Source organism: Hemicordylus capensis, chromosome 5 (assembly GCF_027244095.1).
Source record: "Hemicordylus capensis ecotype Gifberg chromosome 5, rHemCap1.1.pri, whole genome shotgun sequence".
In the NCBI taxonomy this organism is placed as follows: Eukaryota; Metazoa; Chordata; class Lepidosauria; order Squamata; family Cordylidae; genus Hemicordylus; species Hemicordylus capensis.
In genome coordinates, this window is record NC_069661.1 from 148,631,848 (window position 1) to 148,650,030 (window position 18,183).

The 18,183-nt window shown below is 43.6% G+C and overlaps 1 protein-coding gene and 1 long non-coding RNA gene across 24 annotated transcripts in view; one reads left to right on the forward strand and one right to left on the reverse strand.

The window, feature by feature from the left end:
* MAGI2 (membrane associated guanylate kinase, WW and PDZ domain containing 2) overlaps nt 1-18,183 on the forward strand; it is a 953,479-nt gene that overhangs the window by 611,648 nt on the left and 323,648 nt on the right. For all 23 annotated transcript variants that reach the window (XM_053251292.1, XM_053251285.1, XM_053251284.1 and 20 more), the window contains one exon: nt 10,908-11,123. In XM_053251292.1, the coding sequence (XP_053107267.1) occupies nt 10,908-11,123 (216 nt within the window). The remainder of the gene's footprint in view (nt 1-10,907; nt 11,124-18,183) is intronic.
* Nucleotides 3,384-18,183, reverse strand: part of LOC128325655 (uncharacterized) — a 44,372-nt gene continuing 29,572 nt past the window's right edge. The window contains exons 2-3 of the long non-coding RNA XR_008307537.1: nt 7,181-7,327; nt 3,384-5,055 (exon numbers count right to left, since the gene is read on the reverse strand). This is a non-coding gene — a long non-coding RNA (uncharacterized LOC128325655). The remainder of the gene's footprint in view (nt 5,056-7,180; nt 7,328-18,183) is intronic.

Genomic DNA, 18,183 nt, shown 5'->3' on the forward strand with positions numbered 1-18,183 from the left:
GAAGCTCCAGTATGCCATGCGCAAGGCATACTGGGAAGATCCCCAGAGCGGGGAGGTGGCTTTTCGCCTCCCATCTGGGGATCTACTCATGAGTAGCTGCAGCACTCGCTCCATAAACCCAGTGAGTAGTTTGTGGAGCTCACTCCACAAACCTGGGCTACAAAAGTGGGCTAGCCACTTGTAAGCAGTGGTTTACACGATCAGCAAAAATTGGGCTAGGCTCTCCTATCCCGATTTTTGCTGATCATGAGAATAGCCCCATTGTGTGCTTATAGTGAAATTTTATCTGTTCATTAGATAGATAGGACTAGTAAAAGTAGATAGCCCAATCCCTTCAGCAGTCTAGAATGAATATTACAAACTTTAAGCACCTTAAACCGTGTTACCCCATCCACACATTCCATTCAAAACATGTACAATCTATGTACAGTGGCTGAGAAAAAATTAAGATTAAAGGATATCTACACCAGAGTTGGAGAATGATAGAAATATGAAATGTGAAATGAAGAAAATCAGAATTATTTCAACCTAAAACATTAAAAGAGAACACAGAAAACTGTTGAGGAGTACTGAAATACAATTCCACATTTTCCAATTCGATTATTGATTCTGCTGTAGTCATTTTGAAAAATTTTGGATGACAATACACAGTTCATTTATTTCTGAGGAATCATATCAGAATAATTGGATAATTTCAATGTGTACCAAGCACACATGAGAGATATCTTTTTAGGAAATTGTGTGCTTAGCACTTTCTGATAATGTCCTCTGCGGTTTCACTGGTTGGCTACCAAGACTACGGGTTTGTTTATAGCCAGAGGCGTAACTAGGGAAAATGGCGCCCAGGGCAAGCACTGAAATTGCCCCCCCCCCACAACATACATCTGGCTGACACACATGTTTCAGAAAATTTTTACTTTAAGAATTAAAAAATTACAAAAATTTCCAAAAATTTCAAAATGTGAAGTAGGCTTGTGTCTCAAACATCAGAATTATGAATCATGAATCAGGCCACTACACTAACGTCACTTTTTAAATGCATGATGGAGGCACCACAGAAGTACATTATTGCCCATATAAGCACCCTAAGTGGGGCAAGGCGAGTTGCAATTTGCAGGCCTATGTTAATGAGTTTCTCTCTAAACCAAACAACTTCAAACTTGTGTGGTCAAGAGAACTTTCTCACTACACATCATATATTACTTTCTTTTTTAATGTAAAAAAACCAGCAGACCAATATCTCAACAGTAAAGAGAATCAATGGAATGTAATAAGTGATGCACACATGTAGAAAATCCAGATTCAAATCCCTATTCAGTAGTTTGGGGAAAATCACAAGCCTAATCTACTCCAGAACTTTCTTGTGAGGCTAAACACCACTTTGAGCTTTGTGAATGAAGGCAGGATACCAGTGTGTGAAATGAATTTAATCATTTACAAAAATATATATATTCCAGATTCAGAGCTGAACCTTTAACCACATTTGCAACCCAAAGAAGCATATAGTCCTCAGCTAGCTCCAAATGCATACTGCCATCCTGGGGATGGGGGGGGGGAGGAGGTGAGCAAGAGCATCAGGATTTTCAAAGAGAGAGAAAACACTCCCGCTTTAAGCATCACGACCGAAATTTTCTACCATAAAAGATGGGGCAACATACTCCAGTTTCAGTAAAGTGCCCGCCTTGCCTCACTCCACCACCTCCCCAAAAGCAACGCATTTCATATATATAGATTTTTGAATGAGTTAAATTTTTTAATTTCACAAACATTCTTTGAGAACAGCACTTCTCCCTTCCCCCCCCCTTTCTTTTCTTTTGTCTTTTTTTTTTTTTAACTGTACATTTTGTGTCTGGATGCACATTTTTTAAAAAACTCTGAATCTGGGGCCTTCTGAATGTAAAGCAGGTACTCTGCCACTGAACTATCTAGTACATGTGCACACTACTTATTTGTGGGGTTCTTGCCTTCCCCTGTATCAGGTGCTGGCTCTCTTGTTTGAGTCATTTGTAAATGCCTCATCCTCCTTTCTATACTGTTTCTTCTGCTGCTTAGGATACATTACATAGAGAGATCTGGCGGGGAGGATAGATGGTCCTTAGTTTATTAAACGGAATATAATTTTTTTCCACTGTAAATATAAAAAAATACCCCCAAAAAACAATCTTCAAAATGCAACCTATCATCCACTATTATTCTCCATTGATCTTAAAATGCACATATAAACTTTTCAAGATATAATCTCACACAATCTCTTCTACATTTTCCTTGATTGATTCCCTCACAAGTACATCCCTCCCCCGAAGACCCAGAAGGGCCGGGGCGCCCTCACAGACCTCGGGGCAGCAAGAACTACAACAGGCAACACGCCAGGCCCACCGTGGGACCTTCCTTCCACCCCCAACTTGTGGGAAGCGAAAGCACGGAGGGGGGCGGGGGGAGGCAGAAGCAAAGGCAGCAGCGGTGCAACAAGTTCCTGGCCCCGACTCGAGTCGACTACTCTCCTCCTCCTCCTCTTCCTCCCATTCCCTCCACCCCGTTGCCGCCCGCGGCTCTTACTCACCTCCGCCATATGGGGCGGGCCGAGCCAGCAGGGAAGAATCACATCGCCGCTGCTGCAGCGAAGGAGGAGGAAACGGCACGGAAGGGCAGCAGGAGAGGCGGCGGGTCCCGGTCTGTGAGGCGGCAGTCGGGGGGGAGGGTCGGGAGTCCCACTGCAGCTCTACTTTACAACAGCCAACTCAATGTGAGAGGAGCAGTGTTGGCGGCCGAAGCCAAATCCTTCCTCCGCTCCTTCCTCCAAATCCTTCCTCTGCTCCACGTGGTCACGTAGGCATATGCGCTCTTTGCAGGAGTGTGAGTGCGGGGGGCGGCTGGCCAGCCGGCTAGCCGCCTTTCCTGCCTGCCAGTGGGAGCGTCCGCCAGCCACCCCTGCCACCCTCCGCCGCCCGGAATTTGGGGGAAAGTTTTTTTGAAAAAACATTTTTTTGTGTGTGGTGGAGCTTTTCTGGGGCATCGCACTGCGCCCTCTCCCAGAGTGGCGCCCAGGGCACGTGTCCCCCCCAGCCCCCTATCGTTACGCCCCTGTTTATAGCTATTCACAATAAAAAAGCTATGGCACGCTATATTATTTGCTAAGATCACCAACTTTCATATAGTTTTGAAAAAAATATAGATCTGTGTAGACCTGAAGGGCAAAGATAGCAGAAAGTTAGATAGCAGAATTTGCCAAGTAACAAGAGTTGTTGCGGATTTATATTTTTGTTCAAACTATTCAGAGAATTTTAATATGAAGGGCTGTCCCCCCAATCCAGTTCATAATAAAAATTCTTCTATTTTGCTAATATGAAGCATCAAGATTAATTTTATTTGTAGTTTAGGAAAAAAACAGAGCTTAGCACTGCAAACAAAACCCTCTTCACTTGCCAGTTTGACAAAATGTTGCTATTCCATTCACATCAGAAAGTTTTTTTAATTGATATAATATAATATAATATAATTAATATATATTGCCTATAACAAAAGTCTCAAAGCAGTTCACAAGTTATGGCAGAGAAAAGCAGCTAGCAATTGACTTCGAGGTACTACAGGGCACTTGTGGGCGTATTACTTATTATAGCAGAGCTAATCAGTGTTTAGCAGATCATAAGCAAGTAGTGTACCATTTTAGTGTGCATGGCTAAAAGTTTGAACTGCTTTTTATTTACTGACATCCAGACTAATGAAATGCTGGTGCAGCAATGCTGTGTGAAAGTTCCAGGTGAGGGGTGATTTTCATCCCTCTCCATTTCCTCCTGAAGCTGACTGTGACTTTTATATATGTCTCTCAGGGGCATGCAGTCCGCAGGGACCTATTTTGGGGAGTCACCTATTTTGGAGGGCTTCAGAGGTAATCAATCAATCCTTTATTATGGTTGGAGACCAGCATAAAATTAATACAGATTTAAAATTACAGGTAACAAAGCTAAAATTAAGGATGATTGCAGTTTAAGATTTTAAAAAAACCAATAGATTCATCGTCAAAAGGCTAAAACTAAAACTATAACTAAAAATACACATTGGTACTAAAGTTATTAAAAATAGAGAAGATAAAATGTAGTAATAAGTTAAAAGGGGGGGTATAAAATAGTATAGTATACAGAGCAATAAGAAGACAATGGAATGCAATAAAATACAATATAATGCAGTAAAACAATGGGTATGGAGGCGTGGGAAAGTGCGATATCGATCCAGAGTAATCAAGAGTCAGATTAGGGGGGCTCACCGCCTATCATACTTCGCCGGATGCCAATCGCAGCGGCACAGAACTTGGCAACATTCTGTGTAATGGCAGAGTTGGAATCAGAGAGCAATAAATGACTGTAGAATTGACTCGTATGTCCCAGGAACTTACTTAGCAATGGGAAAATGAGGGCAGCACGTCTGTCTCTGTTGAACAGGCAAAATAGAAGGACATGCTCAATAGTTTTGATCTGTTCCGAGCCACAGGGGCATAAACGCTCAGCAAATGGGGTCTTTCTGTAACAGCCCTCCAGTCCTGCTGAGGTGAGACCATGGCAGTGGGCCAAAGTGAACGCCCTTCTTTGGTTAATACATCATTAAGTGAGGTATGAGCTTCAGAGGTAAGGGGAGACTGATGAAAATCACCCATCACCTGGAGCATGAATACATACTTACTTAGCAGTCATAGTGAAACGAATGAGTCAATTAACTTGTCCCATAAATTTCAATGAGTAACTTAGAGTGGATGCAAGCAGTAGCCTGTCCCTTAACTGCACAAACACATACATGCCGTCACACACATACACATGGACAAAAACCTCTATGGTTACCTGAGCTGAAGGTTTGTGACAGAAGTATACTTGTTTTAAAAAGCTTGAGAACTCCATAAAAACCCACCCTGTTGACCAAACTAGTTCCTTCCTTCCATGTAGATAATCAGTTTCTGTAGAGTAGAAGCCAGAAGATTTTGCAGAAGTAATGGAAGGCCTCCTTCTATAGGATGGCATCTACTGTCAGCCACTCCTTGAGTCTTTCTGCAGCTTCTTCTTCCCTTCTCTGTAAAGGCAAGAGGATAGAGCTTTAAAACAATTTACTTCTTACTAGAATAGTGAAAAGTTAATGATGAAGACCAAGATTCTGATTTTCATCAGCTACAGTCTGTTTCTTTTATTCCATCAGCAGCAAATTTGTTCCAATTGCCCTTAATGTCTATAGCAGGGGCCCGCGCTAGGTAGCTTGTAAGCTACTAATGGCTTCCAGGCTTTTCTGAAGTAGCCCTCCAGGCCTTTGAACTTCCCTCCTTCTTCCCTCTAGCCAATACCGCAGATCTGATTAGCTGGCTGTGATCCCACCATTTCCAAACTCCTCTCTCTCCCCCCACCACCCACCCAACACACGCACACACACACACACACACACACACACACACACACACACACAGGGTTGCTTTTAACTTTCTCTCCCATTCATTTACTGCTGCTTTCTTCCCCCACAAAAGCAACATTTCTTGTTCCCCTGCTGCAGAAAAATCCTCCTGGAATTCAGTAGTCTTCCTTCATTCACTTGAACATTTATCCCCAATGTATAATTGAACCCATCCGCTATAATTGAGCTGTTGGGTTCGAAGAATTCTGGCCCCCCAGCTCCTGAGGGCCCCCCAGCTCCACCCCTCCCTGTTTTCTTCATTATCTCCCTCACTCTGAGGGGTTGCTGGGGAGAGGGGCAAACACAGGCCATTTCTCCCATAGCTACGCCCCTGTCCCCAATACTTCACAACAGACCAGCTCCTGATCGACTTTCAAGCCAAATTCACTGGTTAGAATAGAGGGCTTGGACAGAAAAACCCTGCTTTGGGGTTTTTTCTGTGTAATGGAAGAACTGGGCACTTTGAGCCTCAGTTTTCTTGATCTCTCCTGATCAGAGATTTTTATTTTTATCGCAAGAGCCTTGAGAACAAGCAACACAAAATGGTGGCTTGTAAAAAAAACAACATCTTAGGTTTTTAACATCAAAACTTCTTAAATGACTAGCAGAACTGGACAAATATATGATCAAAGGCAACCATTTAATACTGAGATTGAGATAAACCCATGGTCTGCTATTTAATCCAAGACTACTACTACTAACAGCAACAACAACAACAACAATAATAATAAATTACTACTACTACTACTACTGACTACAAACAAACAAACATCTGCCACACTATACATCAGATATAACTGTTGCCAAGAAGAAAGAAAAACAAGTTAAAATAATCGACATAGCAATACCAGGGGATAGCAGAATAGAAGAAAAAGAAATAGAAAAAATAACAAAATACAAAGATCTACACATTGAAATTGAAAGGCTGTGGCAGAAGAAGACCAAAATAATCCCAGTAGTAATTGGCGCCCTAAGTGCAGTTCCAAAAGACCTTGAAGAGCACCTCAACACCATAGGGGCCACAGAAATCACCATCAGCCAATTACAAAAAGCAACTTTACTGGGAACAGCCTATTTTTTGCGACGATATCTATAATAATAACAGCACCAACATTGATAATAAAATTCAGCCATCCCAGTTCCTTGGGAAGGACTCGATGTCTGGATAAAACAAACCAGTCAATAACACCTGTCTGACTGTGTAAACATTTTTTTTCTCCAATTTTTAAAGAGATGAGTAATGCCACCATTTTTAACCAAAGTCCCATGCCTCTTGGATGACCGAAATCTTCTCAACCCGACCTATAGAACTAAGAGTGTAATCCAGTTGTTGTAATGGTGTTGCTGTTTGGATAGGGGGTATAAGTGGAACTCTTGAGAAGATAGAAGGGAACTTTGAAAAGAAAATTAGTCTCTCCAAGGCAACTGCAAGGAGAATTACAATTAATTATGGACTCCCTATCAATTTAAGAAACAACTGCTTTGAGAACAGTAGTCACTTGAATGGTATATAAATTAAATACTATATAGGAGGAACTATATTCTATTGAACTTTATATGGTGTGGTGTTTTTAGTTAATCTATTTCTTGAACCAGGCCAGCTTTGAATAGGGCTGTAGTTACGTCTATTCCAGTCCTGGACTAGAGGAGGGGCTAACAAAATACAGCAACAAGAGCACAGAAAAACAGTCTGCACTTGCCTCTCTATACATAATATCTATTTCATTAACCTATTAATATTCCTGATTCTACTCACCTGCCTTTTTCTTGCATACCACAACTCGTTCCCTTGGATTCTACTCATGGCTGATTGATTTGATGACATTCATTGAGGATTGTCTGGAAGAAGAATAGGTTGCGTAATCACCCATCTTTGGGGATTTTCTTGTGATTGCTCTTACTGCTGTTGAATACAAGAAAGTCAAATAATATGTTGAGCAAACACTTAAGGACATGCGTTATCAAGAGTTGAAGTCAATCTCTGTTGTTACATGAGCACCAGTCAGGCTATCTTAGACTGGAAAACTGGAAATTACATGAGATTGTTACCTATTGTACATTTCCTTACACTTCATAAATAGAGAGAACCATTACCTTGACACACGGGACCTTCTCAGGAAATTGACTTTGTCCTTGTGAAGAGGCCAGGTAGCAATTTCTTAGTCATGTTACGTTTGAATGTAAATTTTTACAATGGATTTAGAAGGATTTGATCTTTCTATCATTAAAGCACTTGTCTGGTAGGCAGACTGCTGCTCCATTAAAGTACTGTGTGTATGAAGTGGGCTGATGAGTACATTATGAGAAGAGTAACCAATTATTTTTAGTTTAGTCATTAATGCTGCTGAATGCAAGATCTATGAAGAATAAATATGTCAATTATTTGATTCTGGATGAGGATGCTGACCTGGCATGTATTACAGAGACGTGGTTGAATGAGTTGGGGAATATGTGTGCTAGCACTCTCTCAGCTGTCTCTTCTGGGCTTCCTGATACTGTAGGGGAGGGGGAGGGGTTGCAATAGGCGATCATGATTCCATCCCCCGATCCACTTGTCTGCATCAGCAAGTGACTAGGTCCAAGTGATTGTACCTGATCAATATAAGATTATAATAATATTGGTTTTCCATTCACTCTGCTGCCCAACAGCCTGCCTAGGGGCTATCTGAAGTGATATGTACATGGCACTGTAGTCTCCCAGGCTTATAGTTCTGTGTGATTTCAATGTTGGAGTTCCTTCCTCAGTTACTGACCAGGATTTTATGCTCATCATGGCAACCATGGTCTTACCCCAAGTCATCACCCAGTTAGAGACTGGGGCATACTTTGGACCTTGTAGTAGTAGTCATAGCAGTAGTTCTTGTGGGGGATCTGTTAGTGGAAGGGATTAATATATCTCCTTTGCTATGAGCAGATAACTTCCTATTGAGTTTAGACTGTGTGCCAACCTTGAGTGGGTGATGAGGAACCTCTCTAGGGGTTCCTGGATGAAGCAAACTATCCTGACTGATTTCAATCTCACTTCAACCTGGATTTGGCTGAAAACTGCATTGGTTACTCTGTTAGATGGCTTTACACCAAGAGCTAGACACAGAGGTTGCTTGCATCCCTTTGGTTCTGCTGGACCTCTCAGTGGCTTTCAATATGGCATCCTTTTGGATGATCTTGTGGGAATGAGGTTAGGAGACATCATTTTGCAGTGGTCCTTCACAATCGCAATGAGTTGGATGTTGATCGCAATGAGTTGGGGGACGATCTGGTATGTATTACAGAGACTTGGTTGGGCGAGGCTGGTGGCCCGGTCTGGTTCCAGCTTCTCCCTCCAGGGTACTCTGTTGAGGAGCAGGGGAGAGGATGTGGTGGGGAGGTGGGTGGCTGTGGTCTATAAGAACAATATCTCCCTTGCCAGGATCCCTGTTGACCATATTAAATGTGTGTACTTAAGTTTAGGGACCAGGGATAGACTGGCACTTCTGTTGGTGTACCAATTGCCCCGCTCCCCGACAAAGTCCCTAATTTAGCTGACGGACTTGGTCTCGGGCTTGGCATCTCCCAGACTTGCAGTGCTTGGGGACTTCAATCTCCACTTTGGAAGCAATTTGTCTGGGGTGGCTCAGGAGTTCATAGCGGCCATGATGACCATGGGCCTATCCCAAGTGGTCTCTGGACCAATGCGTATTGCTGGTCACATGCTTGATTTGGCCTTTCACTCGAATGGGATGGGGTTCCAATTGGTGGGGACTCTGGTGATTTCTCCATTGTCATGGATGGACCACCATCTGGTTAAGGTTGGACTCATGACCACGTCCCACCTCTGCAGGGGCAGAGGGCCCATTAAGATGGTCCACCCGAGAAGGTTACTGGATCCAATAGGATTCCAGGAAGCCTTGGAGGGATTTAGTGTTGGCTATGCTGGTGATCCTGTTGACACTCTGGTGGAGAATTGGAATAATCAACTCACGATGATTATTCATCGTGACACAATTGCTCCTAAGCGTACTCTCCAATCCGCTTCAAAACTGGCCCCTTGGTATACAGAAGAACTATGGGGGCTGAAGCAGCAAGGTAGACAACTAGAGAGCAAGTGGAGACTTGACTTGAATCTGACAGATTATTACATAGAGAGCATTTGAAGATCTATGCTCAGGCGATATGTGCAGTGATACATGTGGCGATATGTGCGATTCTTTTCTTCCCATATCGCATCTGCAAGTTCACATCCGGCTGAGTAGTTCAGGGCTGTGAAGGGGCTAATGTGCACCCCTTCCCACTTGAATCAGTACTTGGAACCAACAATTAGTCACTGTGACCTTTTAAGTGAGTTGTTTGTGGACAAAATTTCTCGTATTCGGGCTGATAGATTCAAACTCCACAATTACTACAGAATGTGATGCCGAGGTGTCCAGCAGTAACTCTTATGTGATGACCCTGGAACAGTCTCACTTTGTGACTCCTGAGAATGTGGGAAAGTTGCTTGGAATGGTGCCTACCACATGTCAGCTTGATCCTTGCCCGACATGGCTTATAATATCTGGCAGGGAAATGTTGTCGAGGGCCTGGTAGAGATCATAAATCCTTCTCTGATGGAGGGCAGGAGGCCTCCTTGTCTTAAGGAGGCAAACATTAGACCGCTTCTGAAGAAGCCTGCCTTGGATCCCTCAGAATTAAGCAATTACAGGCCTGTCTCCAACCTTCCATGGCTGGGCAACGTGATTGAAAAGGTGGTGGCCTCCGAGCTCTAGGAGGTCTTGGAGGAAACTGATCATCTAGACCAGGGTTTCTCAACGTGTGGGTCCCCAGATGTAATTGGACTTCAACTCCCATAATTCCCAACCAAAGGCCACTGGGGCTGGGGATTATGGGAGTTGAAGTCCAATAACATCTGGGGACCCACACGTTGAGAAACCCTGATCTAGACCAATTTCAAACCGGCTTTTGGGTGGTCTGTGGGTTTGAGACTGCCTTGGTTGGCCTGATGGATGATCTCCAATTGGGAATTGACAGAGGAATCTCTCGGCACAAGTGTTCTGCGGGTTTGATTGTCAATTCATGCTGCCTCAAAATCCCCAATGACTAGTCATTTCATGACACAATCTGTTTGAATTAATTTGAGCAGTCTCTCTAACAAAATCAATTACAATTTCAGTTAAGAATTAATTTTTAAGTTCACGCAAATATTTTGGAGTGACTTGGAAAAGTAATTGCATGCTGGCCCTATTCTTACAAATATTATCATCATCATATCCTCAGGGGGCAAAGGCAAAGGGAATGAACAGATTTGTTTTAAGAATGTAAATATTGTTCTGGTTAGGGATGCACAGTAAGCCACCAGTATCCATTACCAACATAGATTTTTAGACTCTCAGTGAATGTTCTGTGGATATCTGAAAGCATGGATAGGCAAAGCCAATAATGTCATGGCAATAGCAGAAAACGGTTTTGCACATCCATAGATCTGGTCTTTTTTGTTGTTGCTGTTCTAGACAACTACTACGGCACTCCAAAGCCTCCAGCAGAGCCAGCCCCATTGCTGTTAAATGTAACAGACCAGATACTACCAGGTGCAACACCCAGCGCTGAAGGCAAACGCAAACGAAATAAATCAGTGAGCAATATGGAGAAAACAGGAATAGAGCCGCCAGAAGAAGAGGAAGAAGAAAGGCCTATAGTCAATGGGAATGGCATGGCGATAACACCAGGTCAGTATTTATATCCTCATCTGTCGTCCCCCCTTGTTATTTTGACAGTTTGCCTTTGTGACTAAGGACCAAACTAAATGTTAATGAATAGCTGCCATTGAAAACAGGATCTACACATTCTGTGCTGTTGGACTCGACTTTATGGAGGAGGAGCAGGGGAGGAGGAGGGCAACTAGATATGTCAAGGCTGGTTTCAGCAGCAGAAATATTCAGTTTGCCCTAAGGTTATGAGTAGTTCTCAAGCTGAAATGGAATGTACGTTTCTGAAAACTTCCCCACTTTTTCAGCATATGTGTGATTTCTCTCTTTAATATATCCTAATGCCTTGCTTAGTTGTTAAAACTGCATTGTCTTTCAGTAATGTCTTGATGGCATGCAACATCTTGTAACGTTGTGTATGCTGTATAGCTTTTAGTATTCATATAGTGCTGTTTCCTAATTGTTGAAATCACTTTACCCTAATCACTTCACAAATTGTCTCTCATATATAGTTGGAAGTCTTTGTCTTACAAAGATTACAAAATCTATTTGTAATCTGGGAAAGGCCTTCTATTCAACACTGTTCTAAAGACTCAGGATGGTAGGATGGGTTTAGAGGAAATGATGTCTACAACCTGCAGTATTTAGAAGTACTGAGCTTCTTGTCTATAACACTGCCTCTAACATCTTGGCTATAACATTGCAGGAATATGGAGTTTGGTAGATGGAGACTCATAATGTGATGGTTGGGCTCCTTATAATACTTTCTTCTAAATATTATAAGCCAAGTCAGAATCACTTGCCATAAGGAAGCTGTTTTCTATGGAATAAACATGGTCAAAATCTGTCCATGGTTACAGTGCTTCTCTTTGCAGGCAAATGCTGTACCTGTGGAGTTCATCCATAGAATATCTGCAAGGAAATCACTATTAACTGTGGACAGTGGGTACTTGGGGTTTTTCAGCATGTCAGCATGGTGGCAGGGTTGCAGGGCTCAACTCAAGTACAGTATCCCTGCTTTTAAAATAACCTCTGAAGAGGGCTAAAATCTCATTTACCAGAACACCATCAATCAAGACCTGCAGCTAGAGATGCACTTTGTAAACCAGCCTCTGTCTTTAACACAGTGCCCAATATTCAGAAATCAGCAGGTTAAATTTTTCACTGAATTAGTTATCTCCTCTAGAATGGAGGGTCTACAATCACATAGCAGCCAAATTTACTCCGAACTCATAGGAACATAGGAAGCTGCCATATACTGAGTCAGACCATTGGTCTATCTAGCTCAGTATTGTCTTCACAGACTGGCAGTGGCTTCTTCAAGGTTGCAGGTAGGAATCTCTTTCAGCCCTATCTTGGAGAAGCCAGGGAGGGAACTTGAAACCTTCTGCTCTTCCCAGAGCAGCTTCATCCCCTGAGGGGAATCTCTTGCAGTGCTCACACATCAAGTCTCCCATTCATATGCAACCAGGGCAGACCCTGCTTAGCTATGGGGACAAGTCATGCTTGCTACCACAAGACCAGCTCTCCTCTCCTCAACTCCCTGCGAGCTATCAGGGAGCACTTCACACACTTCACACACAATTCAGGTTTTTCATTGCATGTTAGAGTGTAGCCCGATTTATGTCCGGGGTAAAAAACCCCAACTGTTTGCATCATTTTGGGGGGACAGCTTTGAACTCTCAGTAAGCCTTGCAGTAAACCTGTGGTAAAGCTTGCTGTCTTGTTCAGATCAAGCTTCTGCTATATGCACAGGTCATTTAGCAGCATAACCATTCTGGTAATATGGTAATACTACTCACAGTCCATGTTTCATAACCATTAATGATTGGTGATTAAAAGGGCAAGCAGACACAAGTGCTATTCACATGACTGGGAGGGCAGGCAGGAAGGGGTGTGGTGGTGGGGAGGCAGGGATGAACCTGCTTTCCCCAGATGACCGGCGTTACATTTTTCGGTGCACCGCTGCTTGCCCACTTGATCCATGCTGCTCCTGGCAGTGCAGATCTCTGGTGGCCGGGACAATGTGTCAAGGCCTCCAGATATCCCACAATGCACCGTGCAAGAGCACGGTGTGTTGGGGGATGCTCCCATGAGTCAGGCACTGTAGGCACCCGATTCTGTGCATGCTCGGGCTGCAAGAAACCTTGGCAAAAGGCTGGGGTAAAAAGTAGGGTTAGGCAGGCAGGCAACACCAGGATTTGTGTGGATCCTGGCACTGCACATGAGCAGCCTAACCCAGGCTGAGCTACCCTAGCCTCGGTTAGGTTGCTTCTTAGAATAGGCACAGAGGCTATTCCCACGAGCAGCTTTGCTGTTCGTGTAAACCATTGGGCTTGCAGGCGAGCCCGGTGGCTTACAAGCGGCTAGCCCACTTAAGTAGCCCATCCCTTAGCCCAGGTTAACGGAGTGAGCACTCTGCTAACCCAGGTTAACGGATCGAGAGTTGCCATGGCGTGGCTCCGCGCCGAAGCAACTCATGAGGAGACCCCCGACTGGGAGGCTGAAAAGCACCTCCCAGCTTGGGAGTCTCTCCAGCAGGCCCTGCGCGCTTCTGCAGGGCATGCTGGAGCTTCCGGGGGCCGCGCGGCCCTCGATCCTCCCAGTCCCTGCCGGCTCCGTAATGGAGCTGGCAGTCGTGTGGCCGGCCAATTCAGCCGCCCAGGCCTACTGCCCTGCTCATGTGCAGGGAGAGCGGGCTTAGTCCGCTCTCCCCGCTAACCCCCTAGAGGCTCTTCTCACTGATCGTGAGAAGAGCCTCTTAGTTTTTTCTGTTCCAATCAAGCATTTTTATTTTTATTTTTATTTTTGTAGTGCATGTCTTTCCTACAACTGCACAGGGAGGTTTGCCTCCCACTTGAAGTAGGTCCACAAAGTTATCTTTCTTTATACTTCATGGGAATGTTCCCTACCTTCCCAGTGTAGAGTAATTTTTTACACTGTGCTAGAAAGGAAACAGAAAAGAGCCTATCAAATTGTTTCTCTCAATCTGCCTTTTAATACTCAAAATTATTTTTAACTTGAGAAATGCCATTGAATAAAGATTGATCAACCAAGAAAAAGAAATCTCTTGAGTTAACATACATGTGGTTAACTATAACAATATTTTCCATGCAGTTAAGTAGAAATAGAAGATGCCTGAAAAGGCAGAATTTAGAACCTATTGAATCAGACATTCCAAAGAGAAAGACTGAAATTTAAATACCTAAGAACAGACTGAGGGATAAAGCAATGAATACAAAGCTATAGGCTAGTATAAAGCAATAAATCCAGTGTAATATTAGAGATAAACTGTAAAAATTGTATTCCGATACTTTACTCCTTTTGGATAAATCAAAACATTTAGTTGGATGATTTCCCACCACCCCATAAAGTATTTTTCTCTAGTTGTCAGATTCAATACAAGACAGAACTCTGGTATATTAAACTGCCATCGTGGTAGGGAAACCTTACTTTTATACAACCATTTCAGCCGTGCATGTAAACATACAACTTAATGGTGTCATATATTTCTATAACTTTGAGGCTATTCTCACATGCAGACAAAACCAGGCTAGAGAAGCCCAATCTAGTTTTGTCTGCACGTGAGAACTGCCGGAAGCTGCATGGTTACTGGCGGTGGCGCAACAGCAAACCCCGAAGGAGCTCCAGCTGTTAGCCAGGGTTAAGGGCGCAAATCTGCCATTAATCTAGGCTAACTGAATGTGTGTCAGCTTTGCGCAGCTCCACACGGCACCCACACAACAGCAGCCTCCTGGGAGTGGTCACACCCCCAGCCACACTCCCGGCTGCACCAGCAGCCTCCCAGATGCACTAGCATGGTGCATTATGGGCGTTCTGGGGGTCTCCCAGCCCCCAAATCTCCCTGCTGCCAGTAGAAACTGGCAATTGTCTGGGCAGGCAATCCGCCTGCCTAGCAACAATGAGACGATTGTCTGTGGGGGAGATAAGCTCTTTGAGGCTTCTTCCCCTCACCCCTTCAAGCCTTTCTTGAGAATCGTGAGAAAGGGCTCGTGATGTCATAGGGAGGGGAGAGATTGACTGATGTGCAGTTCCCATTTCTGGCAGCAACCCCATGTTTATTATCATATCTGCAGGTAGTTCTGCACACAGAAGTGTGGTATCTTCATGGATCTTGGTTTTTAAACAGTAACGTATTGCCACATCATTTCATGTTTTCTTGAGGCTAAGTTGAAAGTAAGGCAACACTGAACTGCATGAAGAGCTACACTTTTTGTCTTTTGCAGCTGTGAAATTCTCTTCACAAGTTAATATTTTAAAAATTATGTTGGTGTTGATTTTCTGCAAGTATTGCTTTGGACTCTTAGATTATTTCTTTACTACTGAAAGCACAAAATTGCATTCCTTACATTAATAACTTGCTGTGTTGATATGTACAAGTAATAATGAACAAACAGTCTTATTTCAATTAACTAAAGCAAGCTTCACGATTTTGCAAACTACAGTTTAGTGTTCTGGCAGAAATATATTGAAGCAGAATGTTGGAAAGTAACCCCTGCTAACTGAGCAAAGGTGCAACTTTTAAAGAGGCAACTCTCTTAAATTTAGCAGGGGGTGAGCAACTGTCCTATCTTAATGGAACTGCTCCTGGGGACTTGGTATGATTCTGAGCTATATTTTAGGCTTGAATGGGGGAATTAGCTATTTTAAATAGAACAGTTCCGTTCCCATAATAAAGTTGTTCAAAGCTTTAGTTGCAGAAAGAACTGAATGGAGAGGTTAAAGTTCAAAAACAAAGTAAGATTTTATTTGAGTATTTAGGAGTACAAAAAAAGAGAAAAATAATGGTTATCAGGCTATGATATTTGACTGATATCTAGCAATAAACCAAAAAGTTACAAAGGCTAAGTTATGATTCACAAGGAGTTAATTTGGCTTGTTGTCAAACTAAGCTGGCTGGAGAGAAATGAACAGATTGGGATTTTAGGAGAAATGAGAAGAAAGGAGAATTTTAAGGATAGGGGAGATTTAGATATAGATATATTTATTTATTTATTTATTTTACATTTCTATCCCACTACTTCATAGTATAGGTAAAGTATGCCGTCAAGTCTATTTTGACTCCTGGCAACCACAGAGCCCTGTGGTTATCTTTGGTAGAATACAGCAGGAGGGGTTTACCATTGCCTCCTCCCATACAGTATGAGAAAATGCCTTTTAGCACCTTCCTATATCTCTGCTGCCTGATATAGTACCAGTGGGGATTTGATCTGGCAACCTTCTGCTTGTTAGTCAAGCATTTCCCTGCTGTGCCACTTAAGGCGACTCACTTCATAGTATATTTATGTGTATACTACTTCACTCCTTCAAAGAGAAATGTGTTAAAACCTGCCTCTTCTTTGAGGCAGGAAGGCAGGAGGAGGAGCCAGGGATGAGGCAGGTGGAACCAAGTCCAGGGTTGAGGAAGGGGCCCAGGAGACAAAAGTGAATCCAAAAATGAACAGGACCTCACAGTCACGAGTGCTGGGCAGATGGGCTAGGAAAAGCCGGTGTGGAGGTGTAGGTCAAGGCAAGGCAAAATGGAAGTGCCGATGCCAAGATGTGGGGAAAAGAAAAATGGCGGTTCCGTTGGTGACCCAGAAGATGCACTGATTGATGGTGTCTTCACCAATTATAGGCAAATTCTTACCTGAGGCGTTATGCTAAATGCACCTTGCAAAGGCAGATAATAGGGACAAAGCATAGGATGAGCCATTGTGTTATTCAAAAGTGAACTATTTCTTGGACAAAAGGCTGGAAAAGATATGAAAAGACCTGTGTGGGGAGAGGCCAAATGATTGTATCAAAGTTTCTCTCTTGTATCTGTCAGAATATCTGTGAGTAACTAAAATGCAAACAAGTAGTCTTGAGTTAGTCCTTAACATGCAAGAAGATATTGCTAACTTATGTTGGTTTCTTATCTCTCCTTCCTGAGAAGGTACTATCTTGACTTAATTATCTGTGCCAACATAGGGACAATACTTGGCCTATCATTTAAAGAATAGATCTTGATTAAATCATGAGGCTATTCACACACGGTCAGCCCAGCCCAATTCCGACCACACATGTGAACTGGCGGGACCTGTGTGGCTACCGCCAGCAAGCCCACTTAATTCCCCCCTCCTTAAACAAGCAAGCGCTCTGCTAACACCATTGTTTTGATCATGTGCCACTTTGCTACGGAAACTCATGAGGACACCCCCGGCTGGGAGGCTACAACAAGCCTTCTGGTGTCGGGGGGCTCCCCGCGTGGCTCCTGACAGCAAACCACCTAAAGTACCCCTCCCTTTAAACGAGGTTAGTGGAGCTAGCACTCTGCTAACCCCGTTTGGTTGCTCATGTGCTGCCATGGTGTGGCAACACATGAGGAGACCCCTGCCGGGAGGCTGCAAACAGCCTCCTGGGCTCGGGGGTTTCTCAAGGAGGTCACACGGCCCCCAGTCCCCACAGCCCCCATTGGCTCCGTGACGGAGCCGGCAGCCATATCGGCAGCTGATTCAGCCGCCCAGCTACGAATGGCATCTCATCTGTGGGGAGAGTGGGCTAAGCCCGTTCTCCCCACAAGCCCGACAGAAGCTCTTCTCACGAATTGTGAGAAGAGCTTCATATACTGTTATACAGCTACTGTTAAATTGTGTTGAACTATCTTAAAACTGCGGTTAAAATGGGTAAAATTAGTGTAGGATGAGTAAAATGGGTGAAACTATAAAATCTTAAAACCAGTCTGTAAAACTATAAAACTAAACTGTGTTACCATGTGCTATGTTGGGTCTGCTTAATTCTTGCTATCTATCAGGACCTGACAAAATTTACACAGTGCCGCACAGAACTTGGCAACATTATGTGTGATAACAGGGTTGGAGTCAGAAAGCAGGAGAGAGCTGTAGAATTGGCTTGAGCGACCTGGGGACTTGATTAATAGCAGAAGGATGAGGTTGTTGTATGAATGTCTCTGTAAATTGGGCAATAGAGGAGGACATGCCCTGTTGTTTCAGGGGCACAGGCATTCCGAATAGGGGGTCTTCTAGCACAGCTGAAAGGAGGGCACCACAGTGAGCTAGGATGAAAGCCCTTCTGTGTT